Source organism: Sylvia atricapilla, chromosome Z (genome assembly GCF_009819655.1).
Source record: "Sylvia atricapilla isolate bSylAtr1 chromosome Z, bSylAtr1.pri, whole genome shotgun sequence".
NCBI lineage: Eukaryota > Metazoa > Chordata > Aves > Passeriformes > Sylviidae > Sylvia > Sylvia atricapilla.
This window is the reverse complement of record NC_089174.1, coordinates 85,604,324-85,632,036: the sequence shown is the minus strand read 5'-3', so window position 1 is coordinate 85,632,036 and position 27,713 is coordinate 85,604,324. Positions and strand designations below refer to the sequence as shown.

General features: G+C 43.8%; 1 protein-coding gene across 2 annotated transcripts; it reads right to left on the bottom strand.

Moving 5' to 3' along the window:
* Positions 1-8,953: 8,953 nt before the first annotated feature.
* On the bottom strand, positions 8,954-23,507 carry VLDLR (very low density lipoprotein receptor). Of its 2 annotated transcripts, XM_066339717.1 has the most exons (19): positions 23,291-23,507; positions 19,249-19,368; positions 18,151-18,273; positions 17,190-17,312; positions 15,525-15,896; positions 15,293-15,415; positions 15,081-15,203; positions 14,496-14,615; positions 14,292-14,417; positions 13,738-13,909; positions 13,186-13,410; positions 12,913-13,031; positions 12,395-12,534; positions 12,137-12,278; positions 11,679-11,825; positions 10,669-10,758; positions 10,197-10,274; positions 9,918-10,087; positions 8,954-9,600 (listed from the first exon to the last, which is right to left on the bottom strand). In XM_066339717.1, exons 1-19 carry the CDS (start codon positions 23,505-23,507, stop codon positions 9,565-9,567), a joined length of 2,766 nt encoding a protein of 921 aa, XP_066195814.1. In that variant the 3' UTR covers positions 8,954-9,564. The 2 variants fall into 2 exon arrangements, with proteins under 2 accessions (XP_066195814.1, XP_066195815.1); XM_066339718.1 differs by lacking the exon at positions 10,669-10,758.
* Between the last annotated feature and the right edge of the window lie 4,206 nt (positions 23,508-27,713).

Below are 27,713 nucleotides of genomic sequence, written 5' to 3'. Positions count from 1 at the left end.
TTAGGTGTAGCACACTTATGTCAATTGTTATCCCTGGGTACAGTCACACATGTATCTCAGTTTGGGCCTCTCCTTCTTTAGTTGCACGGCGTGAATTTTGATTAATTGTAGTAAGGATGGGAATGACAACTCGACAAAATTTGCAGCTTGTTTTACATCAAACAAGCCATTCTGTTTGCCTCTTGTACAATCGATTGTCTCCACACAAAAGATTAAAAAAAGCTGGTCAAGGGTTTAGTGCTGTTCAGCCACCATTTGGCATGCCCATTAAATTACTGCACAAAGCAGACAACAATGCAGATTCAAGCCCCGAGTCTTGTGTTAACTTGACTGCATAAATGGGTCCCCAAGTCTAAAAACAGTTCAACAAAAGAGCCACCATGGAATGATTAAGACTTATTTGGGTGCTGGAGTGCAGAGCTGCTGCAAGGGAGGAGGGGGAGAGACAGCACAGTTCCTCAGAGCTTGCCTGTGCTGGGCACAGGTCCCAGCTGCAAGGGAAGGAGCTGAGCAGCTGCTCAACCTTTGTGCTCCTCTGCTTCTCCAGGGCTGTCCCAATCCCCCAGGATGAGCAGGGTCAGTCCCACAGGGTCTGCCAGGCTGCAGCAGCGCTCTGGTTAAGTGTGATCTCCTGCCACACCACACTCCAAATCTGTTCTCTTCTCCTGCAGGCACATCTCTGCTCCTTTAGTGTCACTGCAGAAGGGCAAGGGGATAGAAGCCAGGTGGCTTTATCCAACTTTATTGTTTTAAATTTATTGTTTTAAATTTATTGTTTTAAATTTATTTTTTTCAGCTCACGAACTTGAATGCTTAGCATCGTCTGCAGAGAAGAAAAATAATTTTTGATTTTTTGATTTGTTTGATTTCTTTGATATCATCAGCAATAGAGGGGTGACATAACTTCCAGCAGGAAGATGTCTCTTCCTACATTTCTGACTCTGATGTCTTGCTTCCTGTGTAACAGATGAACCTGCACTGCTCATGCTTGCTAATGACCTCAGGAGTCTGTTGAGAAGGAAGATCTGCACTGTAGAAACTATAAATGAAAGCCTCATGTGGCAATATTAACACAAAAATGAAACATTTCTTTGTGGCTGTTTAAAAAACAAACAATTGAGGTGAGAAAATGCCTACTTCCAGGGAGAAGGCAGTGCAGGATTGGAACCAAATCAGGCAAAATCAGGGAACGATTTACATGTTCAGTACTACAGTTTTATCAAAGAGCTAAATAATTACTGATTTTTTTTAATATCCACCAGGCATTTTCCTAATAGCACATTTTATTCAAATGTCCTCCTTTAACACAGCAAAGGATGGGCAGATTGGTACAGTACACACTTTCTTTGCCAGTCCTCTGTCCTAAAGACACAATGGTATAGTGATAAAACCTGTGTTGATTTTTACTATTTGTCTTTGGGATGAAAAAGCTAATCAGCCCAAAACACTTCCCTTTTTCTCTCCTTTAACTTGCCCTTTTGATAAATTCTCTACTTCTTTGGGACATAGATGGTTTGTCACTATCACTACATAAATGTCACAATCTCAGCAAGGTATGAAAATTTTGTTAAGTTTAAGAAAACTCTTGATTCAAAAATATTCTTAGTGGCATCACCCTATAAAACTGAATAGAAACATTTGAAGGTTTGTAACACTACATCCTTAAGGCCATTTCTCACACTATTACCTTGATGCTTTTGAAAATGTATTTATGCTGTTAATGCATGACCAGTACAGCAGGCATGTGTATGAGACTTCCAAACAACATAAAGTAAATCCAGATGATTGTTGGGCTTCCCGTGTAACCTGAATATATGCACAATATGAGTCTTGGAGCTACTGACTGAGGTTGTGAGTTAACAAAAAATTCAGTTTTAAGAATGTCAGCATAAGTTCACTGAGCCAGGTCCTGAAATATATTTATTTTCATAAAAACCATTATGCTAGTTGTGCCAAAGAACTCATTCTTACTCTGACGGCTGCCATCTGTATTTGAGACCATTTTTCTTTTCAAAGAATGATGCCTGGTTTTGTGTCCTTGTACCAGAAAGCCTCGTCAACTCATTGCTAAAAGAAACTAATATCATCAAAATATGTTAATCAAAACTGAGTAATAAAGTCTCATCTAAGTTGCAAACTCAAAGCTTGCCCAGCCAATCAACCTGATTTAATTTTTAAAGGAGTCCTGCTCTGAGCAGTAGGCTGTACAAAATGACCTCCAAGGATTTTTCCATGGCTATTTCAAAAATCAATTGATTGACACAATATTTTGTGCTTACTCTCTCTGTTTCTTTCAAACAAGCATCTTACTAGTGCAGTAAGTCTAGCAGAATGAACACATATACAATTTATGTGGTTGGACTGAACTTCATATATATCTGTAATTTCTGTTTTCTCTCTCTGTTTAATGCCAAACATTACAACTCACAGAGAAGTGAATGTCCTTATGGTGCACATCTGTGGTTTAGGAATGGCACTTCCCAGTTCAATGCCCCCACTGAGATTCTCCTAAACCACACTGCCATTCACTCCTCCTCTTCCCCCTTCCTCTCCTCCTTCCCACTTCCAGCAGGATGGAGAGGACAATCAGAGGCACAAAAGGTTAAAATCGGGTTGAGGTAAGAACAATTTACTGGAAAGAGCAGTGAGATAAGAAAAGGAACAGTAACAACAATATTACTTACAAAACTTATAACGTATAACACAAAGAATATTTTTTTTACATTTTCCCCACCATGCTTTCTCCTAACTTAGAAATCTCATTCTTCTTGGAAGAAAGAGTCCCTTTGCCTGCCCCTGGCAGTGATGTGAGGTGATATGGTATAACTTTAGGGTCTGGCCACTCCTCCTCTTAGCTACTGCCAAAGATCAACCCTGTTCTTGGCCAAAACCAGGACAGTCACCTACGCTGCGTACCAGAAAAATCACAGAGGCTTAACACCAGAACAACTCACCTCAGATCTTTGCTAAAATTTGGTTAAATGATGGCATTGGGCATCTTTGAATGAAATCTGCTTATACATGTGTGCTTCTGAGTATGAGTACAGCTAAGCACATGCACCCATCATTCCCCTAGAGCTCTTCAAGGCCTGGTTTATATTTGCAATAGCCCCATGACTTACTACAAGTGGGAAATCTGAGGCATAGAAGAGATTTGCCTTAAATGGAACAGGAAACAAATAGCAGAATGAGGGCAACACACTTTCCACTTACCATGTGAGCTATTAAATAGCCTTTCATACCTACCTAATCTGAGGGCAGCTGCAACTCCTTACAAAGCACAGGACTATATTGTCTAGTCATACTTCTAAGGTCCATGAAGCTTAAACAATCAAATGTGATGGACTGGTGCACAGAGACTCCGGAGTGCCAAAGGATCCTGTGACAATTCCTCTTTGTAGCAACTCTGTCAGCCTGTGTGCTTAAGATAAATTGCTGAGCAAGGCATTTTCCTCTGTGCCAGGCTGAGTTTTTCTCTGAGTTTTGTTTCCTCTCTTGAGTAAACTGGGCTCTTTGTCAGTAGACTTCTCTGTGCACTGCTTCTAAAAGCAAACTGTAAGTTCCTAGCAAGTCAAGCTACAAATTTGCCAAGATGAAAAGACATTGATTTGATTTCCTTCCTATTTGTAACAAGTACAAAGAACCAAAATTAAATAATTGCTGTTGTATATTACATATAACTAAATAATGGTGATGCATGTTCTCTGCTATTGTCTGGTAATGGCCTTTTTAAACCTCATCATTTTAAGAAATGAGCTGTGCCTAGCTGGCCTTCTGGACTTCCATTTATAGTCAAACTTGAGAATAGCATTTGATGCAGCTCATAAATTAACAGCTTGTACTGAGAAGGATTCCCTGAAAGAAGAATTAGTATGGCAGCATCACCCTTGACTTAAACTGATTTTATGCTCTCATCTTCCGTGCATCACTCCGCATTTAACATTAATTTCTGAAAATCTTAAATAACACAGGATGTCCTTCTGCCTAGTTATCAGTCGTGGACCCTTTGTTTTAGCAGATGGATGAGGCATTGCATGCTCAGAAGAGGACTGGAGCCTTTCCACGAGGCCCAGACTGGCTGGCAGGGACTCCTCCTCCAGGGAGCTCCAGGGATGTTGCTGCAGGCCCAGTGGAGACCTCCCAGACTTTGTGTGCTATTTTGGTTGCCCTACCTTTTGCAACCTGAGCAGTGGGGGTTCTGCACATCTTGCTTTTGTTCTCGGATTTACCCGTGCAATTGCTTCTGATTGCTATGAATTTGGGCCAGGTTCCCTCCTGTGAACTATGGCTAACACCAAAGACCTTATTTTGCATCATTAAATGTCTTCTAAAAAAAACAAAACTAGAAGAAGAAGTGCAGGTACTGGAATATTCTTTGATGAAGACTGAGCTTCTCAAAGCAGACCTCTAGCTCAGCCCTGCCTCTTGATGCAGAGTGCGAAGCTTCACTTCTTCCCTACAGGACAACAGGCTCTGGAGATAATTGATTTACACAAGTTGTGATTATTTCAATTCTTCACCAATTCATTAACGTGATTGTCAGTCTCCTAATGACCAGGCTGGCTGCTTGACTTCCTTCTGTTCTGAGGTAATTTAAAGGCAGTTCAGTTTTCTCACTTGCCTCTACAGTACCATGTAAAAAACTGCCACTTAGTGTTAAATTAACTAACTGCTACTGAAGTGTCAACTGAGAACAAAATTAATGTCAGATCTAATTATTAATGCTGTATGTCACAGCCACTTTCAGAGGCCATACTCTGGAGTGGATCCTTTTAGCTGCTGGAGACTGAAAGAAAGTGTTGGGGTAGTTCCTAGTGAAGGTCATGCCTTGTCATGCTTGTACAAGGAGCACTAAAACACCTTCTGGTAGAGATTCTTGATGGTCAACAAGGGACCCTAAGATGATATCATGTAATTGGGAATGTCCACTGCTTGCCTGTGACATTTGAATTACAAAGACAGCCAACAAAATGTTAGTCTTCAGCAGTCGGTGGATATTTGCATCTGAAACCTAAGATGGTGAAAAATGGCTTTTTTTGAGTGGTTTTTCTCTCAGCTGAATGCACTATATCAAACACTGGAGTGCAGTTCTCATGACACCATTTGAATTATGTTCTCTGTAAGCAAGCAGTTTTACAACTTTTCTTTCTCTGCATTCACTTACATAAATTAAACCAGCAGTGGAGGCTGTCAGAAAGACAAAGGGCTATGAAGAAATAGCTCTTCCTATATGCTACAAACTGTCAGCTACCCTTTTCTGTCCAAGCAATTCTTCAAACTCTGTTTCAGAAACAAGATACAGGTATACTAAAATTACAAAATTAACTGGTTTTACCTGGCACCAGGAATTTGATAATGCGTATGAACGAGAACCAGCAACTTATACATAAATTCTACAGACACCATCCTCCCACTCCCTCTGTCCCCAAATGACTTTGACCTATTCTTCAACCAAAAAAATGTGGGAGAGGGGCAGTGTGTTGTGTCCTCTCTAATTCAAAAACAATCGGTGTTTCTTATACTAAAACCAGAATGACCAAGTTGCTCCTGTATCAATATAGCACATGTAACCTGAATTTTGTACTGAGGCTTCATTAAGGATCATTATTTGTAGAAAGTTAATGGGATTAACTATTTTTACCACTAGAAGCACCAGCCAAAAGTTAGAAACTCACAGTATTTGTCACACACCATGGAATTATCAAACCACAACCCAACTTTCAAGAAAGCCTTCATTTAAATGCACATATGAGCTCGCATATATTTTTGGCCCAAAAAAGGAATAAGCTGTCTAAACCCAACCACAATTCTCAGTTGCATACATCCACAAAGGGGATATTAGAACATTAAACAGTTTCTAGATGGTTGTGGCCTTGGCTGTACTCAATGATCAGCCTTTCCAAGAGGCCTTTCAAAAATACTTTCCACTGGAAAGAAACAAGTGTTCTGAGTGGATCTTTTTACATTGCTATCCAACTACCAACTCTAAGTCCATGCACTGACAGAACCATAAAACATTTCCATGTATTTTGAAATTTGACTCTAGGGAAGGATGTCTAGGAAGGAAGGAAAAAAATTACCTAAAAACTGTCTAGGTTTTTACAGAGGGCATCTCCACAGCAAAAATCCATTTCTATGAAATGTGTTTTTCCCAATAATTTTTCTTGATTTAATGCTTAGTGTTTCCTGTCTTCAAGCAATTTATTACATAGCAAGGAGTATTCTAGTGAAGTTAGCCTTCAGTTACCGGTTTAGGTTGTTAGGGTGGGGGGAAGTTTTATGTTATGATGCATTTTCCAGGCCTTGACAAAGGTGTAGAAGTGTCCCAATCAGGGCTGTGCAAGAATTTAGACCATCAATCCTTCTTTCCACAGGCAGTCTTTATTTCAGATGTTTAAAGCCTGGATATTCAGCAGCCTAACTGATTGCAGAGCCTGTCTGTCCCATCCCTGCTCTGAAGAATTTTTCATTTGATATGGGCAAAGTTCAAGGCTCTTTCAGGAGAGGAAAAGAATACAGCCAACTTGCTGGTTTTTGCAAGTTGGCTTTTGCACTTCATCAGAGCAGACAGACCTCTCCAAACATCTTCTTCCAGTAAGTGACAATACCAACCACTGCTGTGAGCCAGCTCAAAGAAGGAACAGGAGCACATTTCTTCACAGATACGCTGTGCCATATCTACAGAAAGTACTGGCAGGCCTCCATTTACATCTAGGTTGTGTAGTGAACAGAACTTCTGTTTCTTTCCCTTCATCTGAGGGCTCTCACACTATTTCTTCCAGCCCAAGTCTTTCTTTCTTTCTGTACCTATTCTCTGATCTAGCAAGATTCAGCACTTGCATAAAAATAGATAAATGCATCTTTGCTGTTTCAGGAAAGACTTGACTAGGAAAAAAGGTATGTTCATTAAAAATGTAGAGAAATACCAGCTGGGTAGGAAAAGTATATTGTAACTACCTGTAGAGGAACAAGGTGCAGAAGGGAAGAAAATCACATGAGCAGCATCAATTCCCTTTATGATCATTTCCCTCTGAGCAATAATGTGAAATATTTACAGTGCTATAAAAACAAAGGCAGATCAAATAGGAAGCAGAAAATAATGCAGGAGCAGAGGGAGTGTGTTAAGAGAAATTTGCATGTTTATAAGGGAAAGAAAAGCCAGATTCAAATTTAGCTTTGCACTCACACTGTCCAGCAGACGCTGAAGAGAAATAAGCAGTATTTAGAACCAGAGGGTTTATATATCCTTCTGGGAAGCAAAAATTATACCATTACCTTGAACACTACCTCAATGACCAACTACATTCGTATTTTTATATCTATAAGCAAAAAATTCTTCAGGAGGAATATAAAGTCATCTTAAGAGTGAAATCTGACCAAAGAGGTTATTCATGTCCCATTGCTCTGGGATTCCACCAGACTGCAGCAGAGGAGCTGAGGCAGGGATGATGACTGAGAATTCCTTTAGTGGACACCAGCACAGCCACAGGGTGCTGCTGTAGGAGTGCTCAGCACAGCCACACTACCTCAACTAGATGCCAAAAGAGTCATATGATGATGAGCACAACAGAGTCAAATGCTTCCAGATGGCAAGGGGAAAAAAAAAAAGCTGTTCAAAGAGAGGAAGGTATTTGTCAACGCAAGTTGGATCTGTTTTTGCAGAAGGAATCCCTGACCACTCTCCAAGCCTGCTGTGGAAGTAAACAGTGATTTCATAACACAAAATGGAAGAGAAGCAGAAAAGAATAAACCTAGTGAGACTAAAAACCAAACATTTGCAAGTAAGTACACGTCATCTTACATCATCTCCTGCTACAGCCTTATATTCCTCACTCCTCCCTCCTGCTATATGAAGCCATAGAAGTTTTATCTGGTAAAGTGTTAAGTCCCCTTTAGAATACATGAACAAATTTTGTTTGTCAAGACACCATTCTTTGTTCAGCACATTGGAGCAAAGTCAGAAAACAAATCCCTAGAGTCCACAGTGTCTGTAAAAACTACCTCAGATTCCCAAAATAGATTTAAGTCGCTACTTCAAATAACTATTCACCTCAGGAATAGATGCCTTTATTGGTCTTACTGGTCTCTCCTTATACCATTTGGTATGATACATGCAAGAGCAATGAAATTCAGCAAAAAAGCAGAGCTGCTCTGTACAGACTGGGAAGGCTGAGCATTTTGCCTGTAATTAGCTGCCATGTGAATTTCTAACCAACCATCTGACTGAGAACTATGTTTTGTTTTGTCGCATTTGAGCACATATTTCAGAGTATCCAGAGTTAGAAGTCAAACTGAAAAAGTTGAATTCTACCCCATAACTAATGAACCTCACATATTAGGCAGCTATGAAAGGCACTTAATTTCAAAAAGTACTTGGTAAAATAGATATAGTATTGCTAGCCAGAAACTTTAGAAGCCCCCTTACACCCTGATCTTTGCAAGACAATTTAGTCCACATGAGTTTTAGACATCTTAAATGCCTGCAGTCAAGAGTTGCCAGAGATGGTTGGTTTGAAGCTTCAAATCACCAAAGAGTTCTGAACTTGCTAGAAACAACTTATTTTAAATCTGCACAAGTTGGCAGCTGTCCTCATCTGTTAATAAAGGAGTCTCCAGTACAAGAAGACCATTAAGAGAACAGACCCCAGTTGCAACTGCAATGAGAACAGGCACTAGAAGCAAGCCTAGGAACTGATCCAAGTTCTGACTCAATGATTTTCATTGTTACTATTTTGGAGACAGGATTGATTGAGAATGATTTAACATGTCATCACTAAAGCATAACCAAGAGATTATTGCTTCTTCCAAACTATGTCTTAGCCTTGAAACTGCATCCCTCCTACCACAAGCAATTTTTTCTTACCTTGAAGAGGGAAGGATTAGCAAGAGTCAAGTATCACCTCATACTACAAAAGTTATGGGGAGTAACTAAGATAATAATCAAGAGCAATACTTCAACTGCTTGACTCATTTTATTTTTATCCCCTCGGCTGCATTTGAGTTTTACAGTGGTTTCTTAAAGATCATTCATTCTTGTAGACCTCTAAGAGGTAACAGACAAGATTGAAACAATCATACATAAAAAATTACTTATGTTTACAAATTTTTGGCAATCATAGTAACCCGTTTTTTCCTATTGCCATTGCCCCAATCATTGAAAAAGAGAGTGTACAATAATTTACATCTGAAGTATTTCAAAGTGCTTGATAGTGATTTTCCAATAATTATTTACAAGTGGCCTATAGACATATGTACAGGTGTTTCAAGTTGTGGCTGGAATATGGCTTTCTATGGAAAGTGCTTTATTTTTGGTCAGTGATGTTACTGACTAACCAACCCAAGGGTTACTGATAAAACTGCAACCACTAACAGCTGAATTGTTGTGGACAGGTATTTACAGAGTTGTTAAGCCGTAGAAAATAACTATTTACACAAGTGTTCCATAAATACAGAAAGTATCTTCTTTCTTCCAAGAATGGAGGAAGTCCTTCAGCCACAAACCTGGTTACTATCCCCAAAGAGTGTAAGACACAAGTAAACTGAAAGTGATTGCTCATCCAGCGCTCACGCCATGTCATCATCTGTGCTGACAACAGATATCTGTAAAAAAGTAAGTACAAGTTAGCTACAGTTGCACCAATAAAAGACAGTAAAGCAACACACATCGTGGCTAATTCTGCAGGCTAGTGACCACGTTCTGCACAAATTACTCCATCCCAGGTACAAGGGCTAGTCACCTACCACAACTTTAACCTTGATTATAGGGTAAAGTTGTCAACTGGTTCAGCCCTGTAGCTTGTCTGCAGCCAGCAGCTTTCAAAAGCAGAGACCTCTCCTAAATTCAACTCAGGTATCCTTTGGCAGTCTTTCTGCTCCAGTTATTAACCTGGAGTCTCAGGCTTCACAGGTTTACTTACTGCAGGATAGGTGTGTCCTACTGAACCACTGTGTCTTCCAATATCAATTGTGAGGTCCTCTTCTGTAGTTTTCAGGTAGACTGGATTATCAAAATTCATGCTTTTCATGTTCTTGTGCTGCCAGTTGCGCCACATGAAGTAGCCAGCTGCTGCACCCATCATCAGCAACACTGCAAGGAGACAAAGAGATTGCAAACGTGGAGCAGAGTCAGGCCAAGTTCCTAAGAGAGGGTCATCTCACCACATGGGGTCCAAAAGGCTAGTAAATGCTGTGCTCACCAGCAGGAAGAATAATCCAAGCTGCTGATGTTCTTCCAGCTGCAGTTACTTCAGAGGCTGTACTACTAGTGTTGAATCCTGCATGAGAATTTGACACTGTGAGCTTGTGTACTGACAGGCTGGCAGATTGTCATATGCAAGCATTTCCCAAACCCAGAATCTCCTATTTGATTAGCTTCTCAGTAGCACACTGCTAGAACAGCCTAACATGCTTCATCCTGTATTAGTTGGAAGCTTTTTTTTATTGCTTGCCTTCTCTGAGCACTCCTGGGATTTCATGGAACCTACAGGTTCCACACTGTCCCATGTGGACTAAATCTTTCTAACACATGCTGCAGCTGTTACACTACACAAATGATCTGGCCTGTGTTCTCTACTTGCATGCAAAGGAAAAAACATCCAAGTAGGCTAGCTGGTCAGTTTGCATTTAATTTCTCTAATGTTTAGCAGTGTGAGTTATTGGGACCAGTACCTCCAGGAACTAGTCCAACAGTTGGAGATTTTTCTGTTGTGCTGGTATCTTTAGCCTCAGTGTAAGCCACAGTTGTTCCAGTACCTGAAACTAATTATAGATCAAGAACTAATTATAGATCAGTTAATCCTGAAGTTCTGCAATGGCTTTGCTATGAGAGCCATGGTAGTGAAGGTTTAGCAGATGGCAAAAATGATCATGCAGCTTGTTAGCTTTACTGGGAACACTGACATTAACTTTTTCACTAGCACACCCTCAGCAGAGAGTTCTTGATGAAAAGTAGTTCCAAGAACAAGGCCAGACAGTCAATCAGAAATGAATTACAGGCACTTAAGGTCACAACAGTCATAAGCCATCCCACCCCTCACATAAGGTTTTAGTTTCATGAGTTTACTGGCTAGGTACAGCCTTTGATACCCACAGCAACCTTTTAGAGCAGCCAAGGGAGGCCAGCATCCTGGCATTTAGCACTCTGTGGCAGTCAGAACCAACACCCAATATAGTCAGTGACACCTTCAAGTTTCTAGTTCCACCCCACTGGACAAAGCCAGCTTGCTGCACAGTCAGTGCTGACAACAGTGGCACAGCAGCATGTTCATCTGGATCAAGAATGAAGTATAAACTTCCTTGGACAGCAGCATTAGCCCATCACCTTTTGAACACTATATTTATATGTACAGCCATGTTAGTTTACACCCCTGTTTTAAAAGAGGCTGAGTATGTTCTGTCCCTGTGCTTGCTGTCTGCAGAAAGCCATGGAGGCACAACGTCCTTTTGCAAATGATGATGATGATGCAGAAGCAAAGCGTGGACTTCAAACAGCACCTGCAGACTCTGAGGGCCATATTAATGCCTAAGACCCTCCCCTTATAAGATTAATTATATCAGATTAATTTTAGCAAAGCTTCCAGCCTATACCATTGTATTTCCTTCTCACTAACAGGTTCAATACTCTCCCTACTCCTCCTCCCCCATTCATCCTGGGAAAGATCTCAGTTGTGTTACAGTACCTGTACATCTCAGACCATCCTCCTGCAATAAGTACCCAGCAGGACATGCACAGGTGTACTTTGGAGAATGTTCATTTATCTGAGGAGCAGGCAGGCACAGGTAGCTACAGCCTCCATTTGCCATGTTCTCTTCACACCAGTTCCTACCTGTTGGCACACCAGTTAAGGAGAGAACAAGAGTGAGCCTTCATTTCCAGGTGTGTAGCAGAAGCATTTGCTCATTAATTGTTTTAGTGGAATTACCTGTCTCAGCTGGCAATAGGTTTATATCTGCTCTGCCCAAGAAACAGCAACTCCAAATTACCTCCCAACCCCCAGGGAGCTGCCTGTGTTAGAAGCTCCAAGCAGAAATAAAAGTGGACAGCTGTACAGTGAAGGGATACCATTGGCCACCATCCAGGCAGGGCAGGCTTCTTACAGTTACACACTGACTTAACAACAAACTCTGCTGAAATTACCTGAAGGCTGAACAAGTTCATGATACACAATGATGTCCTGTGCATCATTGAGGTTGTTCACCAGGGTAACCAACTCTGTTCCAGTGAATTTGTTGGCACCATAGACTGCTTCATTCTCTCCATCAATCCAGTACACACGGTCCTAGAAGACAATGCCATTGCATGCCATTACCTCCACGATACCCTCAGCCCCACCATTCCTGCCACACACCAGCAAGAACAGGATCTTTGACAAGGACTACAGAAAGTCCTTCTTACCTCAAAAATGGTTAGAGCAAGAGGATGAGGAAGGAACATATGTGATTTCAGCACAATTCTACGATCCTGGCCATTCAAGTCCACACTAGACAGCATGTGTAGCTTAGAATCAAGCCAGTACAGGCGGCTTTTTACAAGATCTAGGAGGGGGGAAACACCAAAATATGTTTAGTGTCCACATGGAGGGAACTCCCAAAGCTTGCTGCAAAAACTGAAATGCCCACAGGTTTGAGAATGGTGGTAGTGTTGCCCTGGTTTCTTACCATTCCAGGACACTGAGGGCTGCTGCAGTGGTGCCTATATGGCCTGTGCCTCAACTACAATAGAGAGCAGTTCAGGGAAATTTACTGTTTCAGTATCTGAGAAGTGCTGATGCCTGTTGCAGTGTCTTCAGGCATACAGAAGCTTCCCTTTCTCAGAAGCTGAAAAGAGTTCTCTGAAGAATGACCCTGGCTTTTGTAGTAAAAAAGTTGCTAAAGCTCCAGAATACCTCTGGCACAGAGACAAGTTCAACATACCTAGAGCAATTCCATTAGGCCATTGGATTTCTGTTGTCACAAGCTGCTGTCTGTCAAATCCATTCATTCCTGCTTTTTCAATTTTTGCTGGCTCACCCCAGTCTGACCAGTACATAAAGCTGTGAAGCAGAATTTATGTTGTATGATGCACTATAGTACTGTGTAGTATCATCCTATATTATGACCAACAACTAACAAAGGCTACCTAAGTCAGTTATCAGAACATGTAGTTGGTAGGCCCACTCTTTTAAAAGAACCTGGGCAAATACTCACCCAGAGATAGGATCTACAGCAACAGAAGCTGGCTCCCTCAGCTCAGAGAGAAACAAAACCTTTCTTTTTGTGCCATCTAGGCTAGCTACTGAAATGGTCTTGGCAGTTGAGTCAGACCAGTAGATGTTCTTATAAACCCAGTCAACAGCAATTCCTGCAGGGCTGTGTATGTTGTCCAGGATTCTGATGTGTGTTCCAACTTTATCACGGGTATCAATGGAGGCACTGGAAGACAAGAATGACCTGCTTTCAACCACTTCCTCAGCAGATACTATCCCCTGGCACACCTCAGCAAACACTGCACAAGATTTCAGGCAGAAGATAAGTGTGAGTCTTTCCACAGAGCGCCTTTCGTACAGATGTGGCAGCAATTATTACTAGGAAATGCAATAGGCAATACACATTGCTAGGTGTGGGAACTTGCATCAACTGTACTTTGTCTTTAGGACACCAGGAATTTGATTTTCATTACCAGATACTAGAGAAAGAGCTTGGGTAAAACATGGGATAGTTTAGGGAAACACACTAGGTTCAGAAGCTAAGCCTATTTACCTGAATATTGCTTTTTGGCTGAAGTCTGCCCAGTAAAGCTTTTGCTCAGCAATATCAGCATCTAGAGCTATAGAGTTTCTTAGCTGTTCTACAAGCTGAATGTATTCTTTCCTCTCAAGGCCAATCTTCCTGATGTCCCGACGGTTGGTGAAAATTAGACTTGGCTCTTTCCCTGTGAAAAGAGTTTAAAGTGTCACCTGCACTTCTAGATATTCAGTCACGTGCTTTTCTTTTACAAAAAGTTTTAAGAGTCACCATATTCAGTATTTGCCATTCCACACTTGGTAGCAGATGCTGACAGAGGTCTTGGCTATACCATACCTCATCCTTTTCTCCCTCCACAACCTGATGGGGAGGATCCTCCTGCTCAGGGAGCAGAGACAAGCAGTTTATGCCAGGCAGTTTTAAGTACTGTATCATGGCATCATTCAAAGTGTTAGTAGTGATCAGTGAACACCCCAGCAGCTAGTGTAAAAACCACAGCAGTATAAACAGTGCATCACTTGCTGACTCATTTTAAAATGCGGATATAAATGTTTTATGTCAACACTCACCAACTGCCTTGCACACCCCAGTAGCAAGATCCATCTGATAGCCACGGCTACATTCACATTTGTAGCCCCCTTTCAGGTTGATACAGATCTGACTACAGATACCAGGGTTCTGACATTCATCAATATCTGTAAAAAAAAAAAAATTCATTTATGCTCACCTCCAATATCACCAGTAGAGTTCATATTAAACTACTAGATACTTGCCTCCACAGGTTCTTCTGTCCAGAAGCTCAAACCCAGCTGGACAGTCACATTCATAGCCAATAATGAGATCTCTGCAGATATGAGAGCATCCACCATTGTTCAGCAGACATTCATTGACATCTGGAAGAGAGAATCGGCCACCTCTGAGAAGGCATGCATGTCTAGTCTTATAGTCTTAGCCCTGGAGCATTTTACCAGGTACTCATCCATTTTCTAACAATGCCTGCCACATCTGATAAATTTTTTTGGCACTTGAAGTCATGTGCAGGAGAACCCCCTCAAATTCATGTTTGTTCAGCTACCAGCTGCAGCTTCTCTGTGTTACAAGCAGACAGTAATCTCAATAAAGATGGAGACTCCTGAAGTCTCAGTTTGTAATGTGTTTAAGTGCCTTTCTGGCTACAGAGAAATCATCCTATCAGTCAGTCTGGCTAGGATAAAACTAGCCTATTAGCTGGGCTGGTCTCAGTTGTCATTTTGCCACCAAGAAGTGCCAATGGGCATTCCAGCTGACATCAGTCAACTCAGAGGCAATACTCAAGTATATCTAGTAGTCAACATTGTATAAAGAGTTTATTCACTTACTACACTCCTTGAGGGGCTCATCACTCCAGTCCTTGCAGTCTCTCTGCTGGTTACACACTTTATGGATATCTATGCATTCTCCACTAGTGCACTTGAATTTGCCAGGTCCAGAGCACTGAATAACTGACACAATGAAGATTTGTGAGGGTGACTACCAGCCTCAACAGATATTCTGCAAAGACTTTATTCTTGCTTAGTTCCACCACACCTACCACTGTTACAGTTTGCTTCATCTGTGCCATCCAGGCAATCTCTCACACCATTGCACTGCCTACTCCCATGGATGCAGTTCCCATCCTCACATCTGAACTGGTCTGGTCGGCAGGTCCGAGAAGCTGAGGACACAGCCATCACAGATTTTTACTCCTGAGGTTTACTGAAGCAAAGGAAATAAAAAAAGGGGAGTCGAGCAGCACCTCCCAGAGAAGGGCCAGGCGAACTTACGGCAGTTGATTTCGTCGCTCCCATCCTTGCAGTCAGGATCTCCATCACAGCGCCACTTTTTGTGGATACATTCACCAGAGCCACACTGCACCTCGCTGGAAGAGCACTTCACAGAAGGTGCAGGCTGGCGGCCACACTGCTCCAGGGACTCATCTGAGTGGTCAGAGCAGTCAGCATCATCATCACACACCCAGCTGAGGGGGATGCAAGTCGAGCTCTTGCACTGGAACTCATGGACTCCGCAGGTGGGAGGTGCGCACTCCAGCTCATCACTACCATCACTGCAGTCATCTTGCCCATTGCAGACAAAGCTCTTGGAAATACATTGCCCACTGCTGCATGTGAAGTCTGCTGGACTGCAAGTCACATTGCCTGGGGAAATGGGAGCAAGAGGGATTAGTACATTAACTGCAAGAAGGCTGACTTTTGTGTAAAGGTGTTTCGTTTTGCAGCTGTTAGCTGAGAGAAGATCAGCATCCAGTATAAGGCAAAAGGAAAGCCTAAATGATGACCTACAGGACACTTGCATTCCACAGATCATATCCTCCTTGCCACTGGACATTTTAAGTGACAGGCATGAGATCTGAAATACTGCGTGAAAATAACTTCCTGAAGTAGCTAGGCTGTCCTGCTCTTTAGGTTGCAAGTCTTTCAGAAAACAGGGTCTAACCCTGTGAACCAAAGACAGGAGGTAAGAGAATTGCTAATTCAAGAGTATACAAACCAAGATTAAGGCAGGCTGATGCTCAGCATGTACTGTAGTTTGAAGTGTTTTGTGCTGGTCCCCAGGACAGCAGCGGTTCATTTGCCAGGACCAGTGGCAACAAGAGACCAAGATCTTGCCCAAGTTGATCTCATGGTTAAGCACACCCATGCAATTTATGTCAGTACAAATTATGCTGGTTTAATAGCAATGTAGCTGACAGTTCAGCATGCCTAGGCTCATAGTTTTATCAGCTTCATCAGAAACACTGTCTGTAGATTTATTTGTAGATTAAGGCATTAGTTTGCTGAGTAAGATGGCAACTCCACAGACTCACAGCAGGAGTCTGGAGATCTGTGTAACCTGGCCATCCAGGTAAGGTGGATCTGATGGAAGCCAGCCCTGTGGCTTCGGTTACAGCAAATACATATCAGGACACCTCAGAAAACTCATATATATGCAAATTCTTTTGAATAAGCGAGGAATGCTGCACTCTAATGCTGCAGTGGCAGCTCTACTTGTGTACCAGCCTGAACTTGCCGCCCAAACACCAGAAATCCAGCTTCACAGATACTTCAGGGTAGGGCTATAAAGTAGATCAGCTATGCCCTTTCTACACTTTTAAGAGACAATTTGTTAATGTAAGCAGCGATTTCAGAAACTCTATAGAGAGCAAGTTTGGACAGCTGGCGAGACCAGTGACTAAGCCTACCTGTGGCTACTGCCAAAATTAGCAGAGAAGAAAGACACACATTAACGAGCTTACATTATTGTAGCTCTTAAATTAGCAGGATAGAGGAGTGTAAGAAAAAGTTAGCTTTAAGTGGCTGCAAAACAAGATAATTGTAGGAGACATACTGATACTATCAAAAATTTATCTTCCCAAGTGTACTGCCCAGACAGCTCCTTTCCAGACAAGTCTATTTCTAATAGAGTTGTGCAGCCACCATTTCCCTCCTTACCACAATTCTGTTCATCTTCTTCACTGTCACAGTCTTTTTCACCATCACACTTCCAGGACACTGGGATACACTGAGTTGACTGAGGACCACAGCTGATTTCATTTACCCGGCATGTTCTTGTATCTATTGAAAAGAAAAGTTTAAATTCAGTCTAAGAGCTACTGATCCTGGTTTTCAGCACTTGTGCTGAAAATTGAGAGTGAAAGGCTTCAGGTCTGGATAAAGCTGCAGTTATTTAGGTGCCAACATCTGTATAAATTGATGGAAAAGGTGGTACTATTCTGTAGAGTTCAGTTAAAACAGATGCTTCCAGTTCCTAAGACATTAGTATTTTAAGGGTAACTTTGTAGTGGTAGGTCTGTGATTGCACACTAATTACACTGTAGCAGCTTGAGCTGCAAAAAATAGTACTAGGGAGTAGTAATGCCAAAGTGCACTGGGATTGGGGCTGAAGTATTCCCCACTGCAGATCCTATTAATACAGGAAAATTACATATATTGCTTAATGAGTTATGACACTTCAGACCAGAGCTGCTAATGAGACCTCACAGTCAAGCCTCTGCGCTACTGCTCCCTACACCCAATGTCTAGTCAGATAGTCAGTCCCTGCATTACTTCTGGTAGTATTGGGACTGCATTTCCAAAGTAGCTGCCTTGGAGAACAGCAGTCACTCGGTGGATAAGCCACAGTGACAGTCAGGCCTTGCCACGTTCTGACTGTGAGTAAAACCTGGTACTCGCTATCCCTTACAAGTCCAAGAATGCCCACTCACTTCTGCATCTTATTAACCAGTAAAAAAGTCTCCTCAAGACCCTGACCAGGCCAAGCACTTAGGAAGGGGCTCTCCAGGACAAGTCCATCTTTGCTGCAGGAGGCGATCCAGCCTGGGAGCAGGCCAGAGGTGGGAATGCTGGTCCCCAGAGGCTTGGCCACCCCTGGGTGCCACCAGGGCTCACTTACGGCACAGCTCGGAGCTCTCGTCGGACGAGTCCTCGCAGTCCGGGTCCCCATCACACTGCCACCTGTTAGGCACACACTGACCACTGAGGCACACAAAATCAGATTCGGCACACGTCTTCTTCACTGCAAGGGAGGAAAACACACTTGTTCAGGCACCAGAGCTTGGTTGATTTATTGCGAACAGGGATCAGCTTCATTGCATTAGAAAGTTATCCAATATCCTTGTTCGTGGATGCCTGGTGCCCTTCCTCACCAACCTAGCAAACAGCGCTGTTGAAGGCTTCCTACAAAGTTACTCAGTGCACAAGAGAAACATTTATACCCACCTAATCAGGCACTGAAGGACCACTACTGCTAAGGAGACTAAGCAGGTTAGTCTATTTTAGCTGCTGCTTTGAACAGACTTGAGTTAACATAAGGTCTACAGACTTGAGTTAATATAAGGTCTAAATATTAATATTTAGGTTTTGAACTCTGAGTTTAAAGTCAAGGCATTTGATTTGTCATTACAGAAGCATGGTACTATGTGACTCTAGGGTAACAGTTTAGGTCTGCTGGAGGAGGCTGGCAGTTCAGCCACACCAGTGATGGATACAGAGCATGCTTTGCCTGGTTTCCAAGTAAATCTAGCCATCTATCTTGGCTTCTATGTCTGCTTAAAGCAAGGGTTGGCAGCCAAAGCTAGACTTAATGTTTATAGGAGACACAGCAGAATCACTTTCACATATAAAACAGAGCTTTAAACCATGGAATAGCCAACAGTGGAGTACTAATAGCAAACATTTTCTATTATGCATTCAAGAAACAACTGAGAACAGGCTTATAATCTGTTCCTGTCAGTCATCACTCTCACAAGTGAAGAATTTTGGTCACAAGCTTTGTCTCAGTTGCCAATTTCAGTAGTTAGATAACACTCAGGACAATTCAATTGCCTCAGATGGATATGAGGAATCAAAAGAGGTTATTCTAAGGCATTTGTCTTTGTATTCCAACTGCCAGAAGTGCTGGACAGGATAAACATCTCTCCAGCTATCCACTGTTAAGTCTCCACTTCCAACTAGCAAGTACTACTACAGAGGTATTATTTTGATTACTTACCACAAGCACTCTCATCACTGCCATCTGAACAGTCTTCATCACCATCACATTTCCAGATTTGAGGAATACAGCGCCCATTACCACATGCAAATTGGGATTCTTCACATTTTGCTCTCGCACCTTCAATGAAAAAGGGAACCTCAGTCTCGATGCTGTTAAGCAATACTTTCTAAATTTCCCCACTGACCAAGAAGCTACCCAGCCTAATAAAGAGCATAACATGAACACAGAACCAGAAGTGAGCTTCTAATCTTGGCAGTCACCTTATTCAATCATGAAACGAGAACCAAAACTTTCCTCCCCAGTACAAGTGCAGAGTTTAAGCACCCTAACCATCCACCTGCCAAACAGCAGCAGACAGTCTCAGTGTTATTTTTACTGTTTTGCTCTTCAAGTCAGGGTCAAGCCTGAAAAAATAAGTGCCCACAATTACTTCTGCTGTGTCGCACCTAGCATCACATTCTCAAAACTCTTCAAACTTAAAGCAAACCGGGTTTAAATTTTATTAATGTCAACCTGGATTAGCATTTCAATGCTCTGCTGCTAACACATTGCAGCAGAATCCCCAAGACACCTGTAAAGGTAGCTTAGATAACTGCTTTGTAGCTGAGCAAGTTTTCATGCTTTATGTTACTCCTCAAACAGTGGCACCCAGAGAGACATTCACTGGCATACACCAAAAGAAGTGTGATGCTAAAAGAACAAAGTAATTTATCACTTCCTTCTAGAATCAAGTCCATTGCCTCAGAACTGGTAAGTCTTGATTTATTAGTATGCTTGAGTAAGGTACTGCTTTCTGAAAGACCCTTAGAGTGCATTTTCCAGAGTATCCTCAGCTCTACCACTGTATGACCCCATCCCTCAAGGGGAATGTGTTTTGTCTTGCAGGCCCCGTTATAACTGCTGCTAAAAGCAGCAGCCTGCATCTTCAGCAGCTAAGCCAGAGCTGTTCCACTTAATGTACACAGGCAAGTGTGTAAGACTGTGCATCAGTATTGGCTGCACATGCCTTACAGCATGATGCAAGATTCCTGATCTTTCTCAGTTTATTGCACCATTTTGTGAGGGTGCTTTTTCCTGGCCTTCCAGAGCTCAAAGGGCAACAAATTTTAGTAGAGTGTTATTTGCTATTTTATATCTTCCCTGTATGACATGCAAGACAGTTTTCAAGCAGAAGGGAGGTACTCAGCCATTTTACATTATATTGGCTAGCCATCACAGATGAGATACTCACAAATGCCGGACAGAATGAGCAAGAACAACATGAGCAATCCTGTGTGCTGAATGTCTCATGTAAATCCACGATTAAAGATGTGAAACACCATCTTACTGAGTTCTGCTAGTGTTTTAGCGGCCTTACTGAGGGAGCAAAGCAGTAACCCAGTTGTCAGAACAAAGTTAACAACCTTTTTTCCTTGAGAGCTGTGTCCAAAAAGTGCCAAAAATCAGAACATCAGCTCCTGTGTGTACTGTTTCCTTTTCTGGTTGGGAATTACACCAGCATGTGCTTTCTAACAACGTGGTTTTGTAAAGCTACTACTACGTGGTCATGAGATGCCAATCAAACAGCTTGCCTTGTGCTAGACAGCACACCCCAGCCACCTAAGAGTGGGAGTAGGTGCCACAGTTAGAAGCTTGCTCTAAGCCTGATACCTTGCTGTCCAGCAACCTCTAAAAGAAGGTTCGAGTTGTGAGCCCTGGTCACATACTTCAGGTTTCACCATACTGCCACATAAAGCATGCAACAACTGATTCCAGCTAGTTACGGGACTTTCTCATCCAGGCATTCAGAGTGTGAACAGCCAACCTTTCCCAAAATAGCATACAGATATTAGATTAAGCCTGCCACTAAGGAGATCCCAAAATAACTTCATGGTCCTTAGTTACTCTGTTTCAAGCTAGAATAATGAGAAAAGGCTTTCTAAGGCTGCCTAGTACATCGTGACTTACAAACGTAACACTATGTTGACCAAATGCTACTGGGAAGCTACCCACAAAGCTAATCATAGCTGAGCTTGGAGTAACAGCTATAACTTTATAATTACAATCATAACAACAAGCCATTCCAAGAAGATATCATTGCTTATGCAGCTGGTACCAAGTGAAATGTCAGAGCAACTACTTTTAGCCCACAAACAAGTAAAAAAATCAACAAGGCCTAATACCCACACAGGTGCACAAAGGTAAAGGTCAGCATCTGCTGTGGCTCCTGAAGATGTCTGTCAGATTTTAACAGCCACATGAAACGAGCTCCAGTTAAGATGGTTAGTTACAGCAAGTAACTCTGATCCCCTGTCTTACACCAAGCACCGTTCTACAATGCCAGGTAACCATTTAATTGGATATTACCCAGTCTAATCCACTGCTATTTGAAGCAATGGAGTCATACCTCAGTTGCAGCTTCAGTCACTAGACAACTAATGCTTTTTGAATCAGCAACAACTAGCCACTAATTCAAAGCTTCTCTTTATGTGCTTTTCATACAGTAGAACCACTTTCACACATTTTCTCTTCCTTGGAATACAGCTCAGGCTGAAAAATGCCGAGAACCAGTAACATCAGAGCCTGTGATTGCTAACACATTATTTTACTGTTCCCCAGGTAACTCTTACTGGAAGTTGGCTCATAAGCAGTAGTGGGTGTAGGGTGAAGGAGCACAATAACACTACCCAAGTTAAACTACCTTTCTCCATATCTCTGCTATCACGGTTAGTCTCAGCCCCTTAAGCAAGTTGCCAGATTACTTGTCTGGGCAGCTTCAAACATGTGACACTTGTGTGCTGTCATCTGACACCAAGTCCCAGAAAAGCTTCCAACCGTGATTGGGAAACCTTGCAAGAGCTCATCTAGGAACTGGCTTAGATTTTTCCCAGAGCCTGGCAATTGCAACTACTAGCAGAAGAGAGCTGATAGGGGCACTGACTGAAGGAACAATCAGGATAACTTGGTTAGCTGGCCTACGAACAACCCTCCACTGCGTATCTCTTGTGATGATTTCTGAGTAGAATGCAGTGGAAGTTTCAGTGCCAGCCAGCTTGGCCCTTCATTCTACAGCTGTTCACCCATGGCTGTTGTGGACTAGGCATGGGAGCAACCTACACGACTGGGTGATGAGAGGTGACTAGGCAGACATTCCTCCTCTCTCTCTCTTTGTATGAGGATTGGATACAACAATATGCTGGCAGGGCTCTCTACCCGACACACCTGGTTCCTGTTACAGGCAACACCGCCGAGATCAGAGACTCGGGCCTACTTTAGGACAATAGTCGGGAGATTTAAGAGCCATACGACAATGCAGACCGCAACTGCCCACCTGGGAGAGCAGACTGGAGCACAGCTTCTCAAGCAAGAAAGGAGTCAATCAAATGATTACTACTTCACTTAAGAGTAAAATATTTTTAAACGACCATCCAGCTGGCTCAGAGTGCAGGACCCCTGCCGATAGGGGCAACAGCTCCCACGCCAGGAGGCAGCCCTGGAGCTGGCCTCGAGCAGCGCTACTGGCGAGCGCCCAGCCCCTGGAGCGGGGACCCAGCGCCAGCAGCACTCAGCCTTGCCACCAGATGGAGATCCCTCACGGTGCTTACCCGGGACCCCGAGCTAGAGCCATGCCAACACCGCTGGATAACACAAAGCCCAAGTTGCGCCGCAGTTTGACAGCACCTTAACGCCGCCAGCTTCCCCGAGAGCGCCTCTTTCCCCTCTCCACAACAGAGCCCCAATCCTCCCCGACCCTCTCGAGTCAGCCCCAGCCGCTCAGACTCCCCCCTTAGCATAGATCAGGACACCGGGCCCCTCCCGCAGCAGGCGGGGGGCTCCCGGGGCTCGGTCCCTCCGCACCGCTCCCGGGGCCCCTGGGGGAAGGCGGCTCCTCGCCCGGCACGGGGGGCGGCAGCACCCCCCTGCCCACCGGGGAGCCCGCCCCGAAAGAGCGGGAGGAAACACCGAGAGCCGGGCAAACACGAAAAGGGCGGCGGGAGACCCAGACCCCCGCGGCGGGGAAGATGCCCCGGCGATGCGCGTCCCCCGGCCCCGCACTCACCTTCGGCGGCGGCGCGCAGGCAGCCGAGGGCGAGCAGCAGCAGCAGCAGCGGCGCCCAGCACCGCGGGACCGCCCGCCGCCCCGCCGAGCCGCGTCCGCCGGCCGAGGCTCCCGGGTGGCCGCGCTGCCGGTCCAGCCGCATCGCCGCGCCGGGGAGCGCGGGCAGGCAAGCGCTGCGGGCGGAGAGCCGAGGAGCAGAGGCGGCGGCCGAAGACATGCACGGGGGGGAGGCCGTCCCCGCGGCGCTCTTATAGCAGCCGCCCGGCCGCCCTGCGCGCCCGCTGGTGACTCACGGCGCCGCGCCGGGCCCCGGTTGGCTCTCCAGCGCCGCCCGCCCCCGCTGCCTCCTCCGCCGCACCTGCGGCCGCCCGCACGGCGCTGTCGGCGCGGCTCGGGCGGCGCGGTGAGTGGCGCTGCGGCGGCGCGGAGCGGTGCGGTGCTGCGGGCAGAGCGCACCGCGCGTCCCCCCCTCCCCAAACCCGGCCCTCCTTCCGCAGGGCGGGGACGGGCACGGCGCGACCCCGCCGGCGGACCGCGCACCGGGCGCGGCGGTCCCGGCGGGAGAGGGGTCGGGAGGCGCGGCGGAGCGGCGGCTTTGTTTCCCCTGCGTGTTCCCCAGCCGGCCGCGGGAGGGGGGATGCCGATCACCCCGGTCCGGGCGTGCCGAAAACCCGCGCTGAGCCCTGGCTGCCGCCGGAAAAAAGCTTTTCTTCCACGCGGTGCCCACCGCCCCATGCGCTCATGCTGGCGCGTTTCTGTGGTTTTCCCTCCCTCTGTAGCGGAGCTTGATTCAAAAGGAACCAGGCGCGGCTCCAGAGGAAGAAAAAGCACTTCTCCTTCTGCGTGATCTGATGGAGGGAATCGTGGTTAATTAGTAATTTTACAAAACGCTGTGTTGTAATTGCAAGCTCGGCCTTTTATTTAAGGAGGAGAGTTGGTGGTTTTATGCCACCTTTGTGGCGTTTTGTACGTCCTGTTATGTCTCGGTGGAACGTAGATAGAAAAGAAGGGCTGGTAAAATGCAAAGTTTGTGCACGCCCTTCTTGGAATTAGAAATTGTGCTTTCTAAAATACTCTGCTTTTTTAAAAAAAGTATTTTTATGGACTTTCTGGCTTATGGTGGTACTGTGTGCTGTGCTTTTAATACTGTTGTGCAGATATAAACCTCAGCAAGCAGCTCCATTCAAAAATGATGAAAAATCTGGTTGCTGTTTCTTCCCTTGGAAATGAAGTCCTGATTTATTAACCTAATACTTTAAGTCTTCTCCAGTAACATGAATGATTCCTCCAGTGAAGCGAGTATCTTTGAATTTTCCATGTTTCCTCAATGTCATAACATATTTCTTTGTATGTTATTTGCAGAGTGAAGCTCCTTTTGATTCACATCCATTTGTACCATGACTGCACTAAAGACAAACCATACTACTGCATGAATAACTTTGGAGTGGATTATCTCTTGCAATTCACGTAATGAATGACTGCACATGTCATCCAAATGGGCAACTAGTTGGTGTGTCAGAGACTTGTTTAAAAAGTCAAGATTTGGTTTCGTGTAGCTGAAATACACCTGGGGATTATATTTCTCATATGTGTGTGAATATGAAGAGAGCAATTCCTAGTGTTTGTCTCCTACAGCCCTTCCACCTCAGGGGCAAAGACTTCCCAGCCTGCCTGGTATGTGGCATTAGGTGCTACAGCCTTGTTCTTGCACACACATATGCTGCTTCAAGCAAGAAAAATCTTTTGTGTGCCCAGGGGTTGACTGGGGTCCTCGAGAAGGTGGCTTAGTGTAAGTAGTGTGTTGGAAACATAATTCTCCTTGCAGATCTTCAACACAACATACTGCCTTCAGTGCTCACTGCTGCAGGGTCTGCCGTGCTTTGAGCTGAGCAGCACTTTCATAAATATCCTTACAGAAGTCATTACAGAAGTATTTTATAAGCCATATCCTGAGTGCAGCAATACACAAGAAGACTCCAACCCTGCAGAAATACAGAGCTGGACGTACCTTGGTGTGTCCTGGTAGTTGATGGCCTTCCTTGTCTTTGGAAGATCTGGGTATACTGGAGGGAGAAAAATTATTCTTTGTGGCTGCTCCATGAGCATCTGCACCTGGCTTTGTGATAGGGGTCCAACTTTCTATCTGGAATGTACCTAGCTCTTTGTACACCCCAGGGTTTGGCCTCCAAAGAAGAAGTTGGTATAAAGAAATTTTTACAATTTCAGCTATATTAAAGTGCTTGAGTAAGCAATTATGAATCTTGCCATCCACAGGCTTTGGTGGGATCTCCATAAGGAGATCTCAGACAGAAAAGTTTTCTCCATCTTTAGCACCATCCTTACAGGAAGTCAGTTCAGGAAAGGGGCAGGAATCCTGCTGGGCGCTATGAGATAGTCAGCAGGATGGGAGCCATCTGCACTGAGGTTTCATGCCTTTGCAGCAGCTATAGCCTTTCAAAGGCTTATGTCATGTGGAATATGTCATAGGAAGGTACTTGGGGGGTCTGTAGTGTGTATAATGAACAGAAAGTCACTTGTTCATACAAGGGTTCAAGCCAGAATATGTCTGTACAGGAAAATAAACTAAAACTGTGGGGTTTTGTCTGTTGGGAATACATGCACATGAGGGAATAGCAGCCCTACTGTGCTAGTGACAATGTAGGAGCCAAGCACCCAGGATGGGCTAGGGTTTAGCAAGGGTGCTGAATTTTGCAGGGAATGTGAGCTGGCTCTTGTAATTGTAACACCTTTATTCATTTTGTCTAGGAAAATGCATTAACATTTACTTTGTTTCCGTTAGCGTCTTGCAGCTTTTGCTTTTTTGCCTTGTGTGTTTGAGTTGAATTTCTTCTGCTTTGGGGAAGTCAGGAAGCTGCAGACAGCAGGTGGATAAGAAAGGGCACAACCTCAGTACAGAGAGGGAGTGTGAAGGGAAACCTTGCACTGCCACCTCAGTTAAGCAAGTTCCCATAGTCTAGTGGTGTACGGTGTTAAATATTATACATAATTGTTTTATTACTGCTAATTGTTTTTAGCAAAATCTCCAAGTCTCCACTCTGTTTTCTGGCCATAACTGGTGAATATTCTTGAATATGTGACGTTTCCTTGAAAAAGCTGGAAAGGACTGCCAAGTAGCAAAGCAAGACACTTAGGCATTGCCTTCACCTTAAAATGTGACACAACAAGAAAAGACATCATACTCCCTTTCTTTTGGGAATTGTGGCAGATATTGGCTCCCTGAGACCTTTCCAGCATCAGTTCACTGATTAATGCATTTGGACTTATGAAAAAATGGATAAGTTGTCTGTCCCATCCTTTGGTTTGGATCCTTTGGGCTAATTAATTTACTCTGTTGGTTATAGAGTGTAAAGTCAACTTACAAGAAAAAAATAAAGAACAAAAAGGACCTTCTGGAGTATACATAACATGAATTCCGTGTGTTTTGTTCCTTTCTCTTTTTGCCTCAAAGACCATATAGCCTCCATTTCTAAGTGAATTCCTGAAGTACTAATTCAGGGATTACTAATTCAGCCTCAGGTCTTAAGTCAATGGGACTTTTTGCCTTCGGGTTCTTGGTGAAGGACATGAAGTGAGGATGTGTCTGCAAATGTTCAGCCTAATCTAATAAAGAAAAGGAAGGCCTCACGGGTAGAAAAAGCAGCAACTATGTATAATGAGGTAACACCCTGCGTTAGGATCAGTTGCAGAAGTGCTTTCTTCATTGTGTGCTGGCATTAAAGACATTAACTGCTTATGAGATTGCATGCCTGAACTTACAGTAAATGAAGGAGGTGTGTTCATGGCTATATTTTGGATGTGCAGAGCCAGGATCTGTATTACTGACTTCAGAGGAGATGTACAGAGGATGAGAGAGAGAGAATGCATCCTTTGGGAATAATTTAAAATAGGTATGTGCATGAATCCTGATTCATGTGATTGCATGTCTGTGTCTGAGGGATAAACTGGCCTATTTTTTCTTTTTTGAAGGGTTCTCTGCAAACTGTGTGAAGGTTTATACTCTTGTTAAAAAATCCTGCTCATGTCCATGTTCTGTGTTCTGTCTGTAGTTTTTCACAGAAAGAAGAGGAACAAAGAAACACATACACAACTTTCCAGTAAAAATGCACCATTCCTGTGTTCTTCAGGATATCTAGGACTTCAGGATATCTAGGAATCAGAACTCACAGAAAAGTCCCCTTTATCTACCATTATCTACTGAGCGGTAAAAATGAGGAAGAGCTTAAGTTTCACTGGTGATTTTATTCCACTTTTAAAATTTTTTTTCATCATTGAAAAGCTGTACAAGAAATGCATAGTTCGTCTCTGAAGGAGGCTAGAAAAGACCCATTTCTTTTGTCTGTATTCTTCACAATGGCTAAAACAGTGGATACAATTCCCAGTATCAACACTAGCTGGAATTTGC

Bases quoted from the DNA above. Each gene is read 5' to 3' on its own strand.
- VLDLR (XM_066339717.1), bottom strand. From the start codon at position 23,507: ATGTCTTCGGCCGCCGCCTCTGCTCCTCGGCTCTCCGCCCGCAGCGCT. The intron at 18,274-19,248 runs GTAAGTAATCAA...CCTCCCTTGCAG, and splicing joins CAGTGATGAGAGTGCTTGTG to TGAAGAAGACGTGTGCCGAA. The intron at 14,418-14,495 runs GCAAGTATCTAG...TTTTTTTTACAG, and splicing joins GGACAGAAGAACCTGTGGAG to ATATTGATGAATGTCAGAAC.